This window comes from Stegostoma tigrinum, chromosome 31, assembly GCF_030684315.1.
Source record: "Stegostoma tigrinum isolate sSteTig4 chromosome 31, sSteTig4.hap1, whole genome shotgun sequence".
Taxonomy (NCBI): Eukaryota; Metazoa; Chordata; class Chondrichthyes; order Orectolobiformes; family Stegostomatidae; genus Stegostoma; species Stegostoma tigrinum.
The window spans coordinates 37,283,515-37,291,101 of NC_081384.1; the positions used below are offsets into that span (position 1 = coordinate 37,283,515).

Below are 7,587 nucleotides of genomic sequence, written 5' to 3' on the forward strand. Positions count from 1 at the left end.
CCTCCTTGACCTGTCCGTTTTCCCTGGACTGACCTATCCCCTCCCTACCTCCCCACCTATACTCTCCTCTCCACCTATCTTCTTTTGTCTCCATCTTCGGTCCACCTCCCCCTCTCTCCCTATTTGTTTCAGAACCCTCTCCCCATCCCCCTCTCTGATGAAGGGTCTAGGCCCGAAACGTCACCTTTTGTGCTCCTGAGATGCTGCTTGGCCTGCTGTGTTCATCCCGCTTCACACTTTGTTATCTTGGATTCTCCAGCATCTGCAGTTCCCATTATTACAAGACAACTGGCTTTTGGATTTACAGTCTGCACACCCACAGCAGACTCAATGACAGGCAGAGCCACAACATTGTACATGGAGTAGTTATAGATGAACTCTCTTAAGAGCAAGGTACACATACAACATGGTCCATTTCAATCCTCAGCTGATTCTGTGTCAGCAGAACGTGTCTGTATCTTCACCCTCCTTTGAGTTGCCATCTGATCTCTTAACCTTCAGTGTCATGTCCTTCTTCCCCCACCAGCCAGGCAGACTCTGGTTATGGGTTTCTGAAATGAAAAGGGGTCATGGATTCAGTCATAGTGATAGGAGAGGTGCAGGCCACGCCTCCATCAGCTTCCAGCAAGCAGAGATTGAAGGATGTGCAAGAAATGGGATGGGAGAGACAGGTTTGGGTACATGGATACCATCTTCCTTAATGCAGACCCAACGTTGGCCATGACCCTCAGCAAAGCCTTCTCCTGGGGGTTCAAAACATTGCAGGCAATGCTCCAATTAATCCCTGTTGCTCTGAGGATTTCAGTGGGTGTGGTGCACTGACTTTGGGTGATATGACTGTCAAGGTTGAATAGCTGCCAATTCTATCACAGAATCCCTAAAATGTAGAAGCAGCCTATTTGGCCCCTCAAGTCTACACTAACCCTCCAAAAAATATCCCACCCAGACCTGTTGCTGGAACCCCGCAATTCCCATGGCTAACCCACTTAGCCTGCACATCCCTGGATGCTATGGGGCAATTTATCATGATCAGTCCACCTAACCTGCACATCTTTGGACTGTGGCATAAAACCAGACCACCCAGAGTAAGCCAACGCAGAAATATGGAGAACATGCATACTCCATACAGACAGTTGCCCATGGTGGAAATGAACTCATGTCCCTGGTGCTCCGACCCATTGTGCCACCCTTTGTAGGTGTGAGGCTTTCCCAGTGTGTAAAGGTGAGATCACACTTGTGACCATTAGGTTTGAGAGGGGGTTGATGGAGATTGTTGGTGATGACGTGAATCCAGTGAATTGAGCAGCTGTTGAGGATTGTTGTGAGTTTGGGCTGGGCAGTGCCAGGGTGTGGTGTCGGTCCACTATTTGATGACTGGATAAATACTGTGCCATTCAGGTTTTTCCTGAAGCTTCACCATTTTGTTGGAATATTTCTCCTGCTGCTGACCGGGGCAATTTTTCTGTTTCCACTGCTCCGTGGCCCCTTGTCCAGAGAGCTACTGATCCCTCTTCTAGGTGTATCATGTCCCAAGATCTCTGTTTGTTGTTGCATCTCTCCAGTAGGGTTTTGGGCTCATTATCTTTGGTGTATTCTTTCTGTGTGTTCTTCATTCTCTGATAGATTCAATTCACCAGTTATGAAATTCACCGGCACTCCAGGTACCGCACAATTTCACTAGAGCCCATTCCAGTGGAACATGCCCCCTCTTTTCCCAGAACTGGTTCTGGTGTCCCATGAACTCGAAAACTAGAAAATAGTTGTGCAGGAAGAGGTTTAAAGTGTTGGCTTGTTTCTCATGGTCAGTGTGTGAATTTTCTGCTTGTGCTGCATTGTCACATAGTGCGTCGTGGTGGTTTCCACAACAGTGTTTGTGGAGATTACTACCCACTCTACGTTGGAATATCATCCAAAAAAGTGACCCGGATACCCAAAAATCTCATACTTCATCTCACTTCAAATCATTTGAAGCATGACAGACCACCAGATGCATGCCCTGTGCTGTATTTTAATAGCTTAGTATTAGCCCAGACACTTATGTGCCTCAGGGATGCAATGTTTGTACATAATAGCTGTAAATAAAAGTCCATTGAATTTGTCAATAACACAATATCCACTGCTTCTTTTATATTATGGGAGATAACTTTGGTCTATCAGCTAAAATGTTCTAACAGAGGTATACTAACACTTTAAGAAATTAGACTTTCATGGCCTCAGTTTCAATTTTAGAACCCGAGGTAGATCATAGGTTCTAGGAGTTAGCTTTTACACAAAATGTAACTAAGTCTCTAAACTTTCTCCCCCAGTAAAAGGCTACAGACGCTATGAGTCCGTTTATATAATATAATAAGAACCTGATTGATGTTTGTTACACAAGAATATCAAGGGAATATTGAGCAAATGAAGGCAAATAGAGATGAGTACAGGTCTACCATGATTTAATTGAATGCTTGAACATGTTCAAGGGGCTCAAAAACCTCATACTGTTCAGTATTTATATGAATAGCACTGGGACATCACAATGTGGAGTGTGTGACTTACCTGGAAGAGTTGTGGAACATGCTGTGGTGGTACTGTGTGAGTGTGACCAGCCTGTGGAGATGGTGATACTTCTTCCTTAATTCATTGTCTGGGTGTAAATGTTTGGGGTGGCATGGTAGCTCAGTGATTAGCACTGCTGCCTCACAGTATCAGGGACCTGGGTTTGATTCCAGCCTCAGGTGACTATCTGTGTGGAATTTGTACATTCTTCACATGTCTGCATGGGTTTTGTCTGGGTGCTGCAGTTTCCTCCCACAGTCCAATGATGTACAAGTTAGGTTGGATTGGCCATGTCAAGTTGGCCATAGTGTTCAGGGATGTGCAGGTGTACAGGGAAAATGCAAAGTTACAATGTTGGGATGGGACTGGGTGGGATGCTCCTCAGAGTATTGGTGTGGACTTGATGGGCTGAATGGCATGCTTCCACACTGTGGGGATTCTATGGTAAAGGTTCATGAGCTGCCACTACCACAACAAGAGGTGAATTCTATCACCTGTATTCACAGCCTTGATCCAACTCTCTTTGTTTCTCTCACACAGGTTGATCACGATGTTTGCATTCTTTGGAGAACTGAACGGACAGCCGTTTGATGGCCATCAGCAGTTGGGAGTGTGAGTGAACCTAAATAGTCATCAAATATAAATCTCAGAGCAATGACCAACATCGAACATAGAACTCTAAAACGTAAGAACTGACTACAAACCACAGACTAAATGACACAAGTTGCGAGAGGTTTCCATGTCACTTTAACCAAGCCTTGGCTCCTGGATTCCGTTTTTATTTTTCTGAAGAGATTTTCACAGTGGATCTTCCTCCTAACCATATCAAATCCATCTGTCTCTGGCTGTTGAAACATTCATATAGCATCCAAATACATAATTTCAGATTAAAGCCACTGAGCATTTAGGAAAAATAGGGAATTGGAGACAAACAGCATGGATGTGTTCAAAGCAAGCCATGTCCAAGAAATTTATCAGAGATTTCTGAAGAAGTTAGTGTTTGGATAAACAAAGATAATGCAGTGGATGTATTTTATATGGCTTTCCTGAAAGTACCAGATGAAGTGTCTCACAAGAGGTTTTTTAGAGAAGAAAAAGATGTGAGTCTTATGAGGTATTGTAGTTGGGATAGGTACTTTGTGGCAGATGGGAAAACAAGGGATTATGGGAAATGGATTGTTGATTCGGCAAAAGGCTAAGTCCCAGGCGTCGGTGCTGGATCTATTTTTGTTTTCTTATAAACCAATGGTGGACTCTTAGGAACATCTGCTGATGATGGGTGGACAACGATGAGACTGGAAGGATGGAGATGGGCCAGTGGAAGACCAGCGACAGATGGAATTAGAGCTGGAGAAGTGTGAGCTAGTACCTTTGGTGAGGAAATCAAAGACTGGACTATGCAATAGAAATAAACTGAAAAGTGACAATAACCAAAAGAACTGCATGTGTAGCTTGTTAAGACTCTTAAGAGTCATTGACTATCATTCTGATAGTCATTGATAAAAAGTATACAATAGAAATGAAATATGGATGATTTTCCACACAGCAATAGCGCATCGTGATAGGACAATATGAGCTTTTGATGTCTCTTTGTAGAAAGTATGTTAGATCTATAGGAAAGATTAAAATGAAAAATCACCAGTTTGATGCCAGATACAGGAATTGCAATCGTGATTGAGGCTTTGACATGCTGTAGCCATTTTTTACTGGTTCAAAGTAGATTCTGAGGAGATTTAATAAAGATTATCTTAAATTGTGAGGTTTGATTGAGTTTTGAATAATGATTTGCCTTGGTTGGTGAGTTAATGATTTGGATGAAGGGACTCAGTGATTGAAACCAATTTTGCTCCTTATGCTAATATGGAGATGAAGGCAAGTGAGGATGTTACACAGATTAATTAGCAAAGAGTAGAATGTGGGAAGTTGTGAGATTGTCCACATTGGTGGGAGGATAGAAAAAGCAGAACGTAACTTAAATGAGGAGATACTGCAAAATGCTGTGGGATCTGAATGTCCCCAAATCGGAAAAAGCCAGCATACAACAACAGCAATTAGCAAGGCAACTGGATTGCCAACCTTTATGATAAAGGGGCTGCAGTATAAAATTAGGGAAGTTTTGCTACAACTCTGTGCAGCATTCGTGCAATTGCACATCGAGTATCGTGCACAATTTTAATCCCCTTCTTAAAGGAGGAGTATACTTGAATGGGAAACTATCCAAAGAAGGATGATAAGGCTGCATTTTGGGATGAGTGTTGTGTCTCATGACGAAAGGGTGAACAGTTTGGAGGTATTCCCATAGCAATTTGGAAGGATGAAAGATGATCTTATGAGGTGTACAAATTCTCCGGGTGGGGGGGTGGTGATAGGGACTTGACACAATGGTTGTTGACAGGATGTTTTCCCCCAGTGTGGATTCTAGAACTAACAGTCATTTAAGATGGAGTTGAGCAGGAATTTCTGTGGAATTTTCAAAATTCTGTGCCCCAGCCAGCAAAGGAGGCTGGTCATTGAACATATCTAAGGCTGGGTTCAACACATTTTCAGTCTACAAGAGAGTTAAGTGTTATGGGGGACAGGCAGGAAAATGGAGTTAAGGTCACAATCAGATCTACCATGTTCTTAATGAATGTCAGAGAAAGCTTGGGGGCTGAATGGTCTACTCTTGCTCCTGTTTCCTGTGCCCTGTGTTATATGAAGTGTCATCAAATTCATTTTGTCACTGAGGGAATGAGATTAAGCTTGAGAAGAATCTCCTTACCCAGGGAGTCACTGCAATAAAATTGGCCCAGTGGGAAGAAATTTACCCATTATGGTGTCTAGGGCTATTAGTCACAATAGCACTTGATGTTATCAATGAAAAGCAAACACGCAGTTTCCACAAGTCTATGTCAAAGTGGCACACTGGTATTAAGTTTCTCCCACGGTGTTCTTCCACTGAAAAATGGCTGAGGTGGAGACCATTGCATCTTTTCAGAGAAAATTGAACACATGCTTGAAACAGAAGCAGATGTGGGGTTTTATTGATACTGTGTGTGTGAGAGACAGGGGAAGTAGTTTTAGATTGGTCGCACAAAATCAAATATAGACCTGGTGAGCTGAGTGGCCTTTTACTGAGCTATGATCGTCTGGAGATCTGTTCAACTGCCAGCACTCTGAGTTCACGTCGATAATTGCAAGTATGTGATTGTCTCTCTCAAATGTTTACTAAATGTCCATGCGATAGCATTTTCCTGTATGCGCAGTAGTTCTATATTTTGAATTTTACAACCAGGTATTTTCTGCATATCTATTAAACGACAGTGTGCTGGGCTCAATGGAACCAACATTGATTTTTAATTTAGCCCCTTTGTTTCTGTGAATCCGAATGAGCTGAATCGTTGAGACGCCAATGGCTGATGGAAAGATTAGCTGGGCTGGAAAATTTGGAGTTTTTCTGAGAGTAATGATTTGGAGACATGTTGGAAGAGAAATAGTTAGAGTAGGTGGATTCCAGTCTTTGAGAAATCTACTGAAGGGACCAATGATACAATATTAAACACAAAAGGTTTAGAATAGGAGGCAGATTGAATCTCTTTATCCAGAATACTGTGATGTAAAAAATTTGTTTGGGCCAGCATTTACTGCTCAGATACAGAGTGGATTACTATGCCATTCCAGAGGATTGTTAAAGGTCAAATATACTGCTGTCAGTCTGCATATACATGGAATCCAAGTAAGGATATTGATTTATTTCCCAAAAGGAGATTACTGAGCTGCCTGGGTTTTTACAACAATGTTTGCTGTTAAGCTAGCTTTTTATTGAAGACAATTTTCAGTATTGGCCATGGTGGGATTGAACCCAGAACATTAACCTACGGTTTTACATTACTACATCACCATCAGGCTACTGTCCCCTCTTACAGAACTTACATCTAGAGATGAAGAACATCCGGAGCTTGGCAACATTTAAAATTAGCTTAATGTGCAGATGAAGGCAAAGGGGGTTAATGAAAAAGCATGAGAAAAGAGTAAGTAAATTTGATCAGGGTTAATTGCTCGCATTGCAGATGAACAGCTACATGAACTGATGGGACCAGCATAAGCATTTCTTTATTGCAGGTCCTGGGTATTTATAAATAAAAATGTAAATCGCTGGAAAAAATCAGCAAGTAGAGTTATCAGACTTGAAACGTTAACTCTGTTGCTCTCTCCAGACCTCCTGAAATACTCCAGCAATTTCTGTTCTCATTTCAGATTTTTAATTTTTTTTGCTTTTGTTTATCTAGGTATTTATACCTATGCTCTGATGTAGCATTGTGTTACAATGCAGGATTGCCTTACAACACGGTGTTCTTTGCAATTCAGTGTTTTGTTACAATGCAGTATTGTGTTATAATGTGGTAGATTGCAATTATTGATTGAGTCATTGATAATTGTAATGTGATTTAATTGAAGGTGATTCACTGAGTCAGTCTTATGTTGGCGTTAATCCCAATGCAGTATTTTGATGCGATTCTGTACTCTGCTGCGATGCAGTAATGTGTGTGATATGGCAGTCTGTATTGTTGACCATTGGATTAGCGTTCAATGCTGTGTTTCCATTTCAGCGTGTTCTGATCTTTCATCGGAATGTGTTGTGTAAGCTAATGATTCTGAAAGGGTTAACGCATTGACTTTCACCCAATCCAATGATGTCATACAAGCTGAGATGTAGATAAAGCAGAGATAACAGAGATGCTGGAGAATCTGAGATATCAAGGTGTAGACCTGGATCAACACAGCAGACCAAGCAGCATCTAAGGAGCAAGAAAGCTGACGTTTCGGGCCTAGACCCTTCTTCAGGAAGAAGGGCCTAGACCCGAAATGTCAGCCTTCATGTTCCTCTGATGTTGCTTAGCCTACTGTGTTCATCCAGCTCTACACCTTGTTATCTCAGATTCTCCAGCATCTGCAGTTCCTACTTACTTTGCAGATAAAACAGTTCAACTTATCTCATACAGTGCAGATCCATGTCCACAGGATTCTCATAGTCTTAGTTACAATGTCAAACTAGTTAGTCAAACT

General features: G+C 42.0%; 1 protein-coding gene across 3 annotated transcripts in view; it reads left to right on the top strand.

The window, feature by feature from the left end:
• Positions 1–7,303, top strand: part of LOC125466328 (uncharacterized) — an 88,221-nt gene extending 80,918 nt beyond the window's left edge. For all 3 annotated transcript variants that reach the window (XM_048560688.2, XM_048560687.2, XM_048560689.2), the window contains one exon: positions 3,082–7,303. In XM_048560688.2, coding sequence (XP_048416645.2) covers positions 3,082–3,132 — 51 coding nt within the window. In that variant the 3' untranslated portion in view covers positions 3,133–7,303. The remainder of the gene's footprint in view (positions 1–3,081) is intronic.
• The last annotated feature ends 284 nt before the right edge of the window (positions 7,304–7,587 follow it).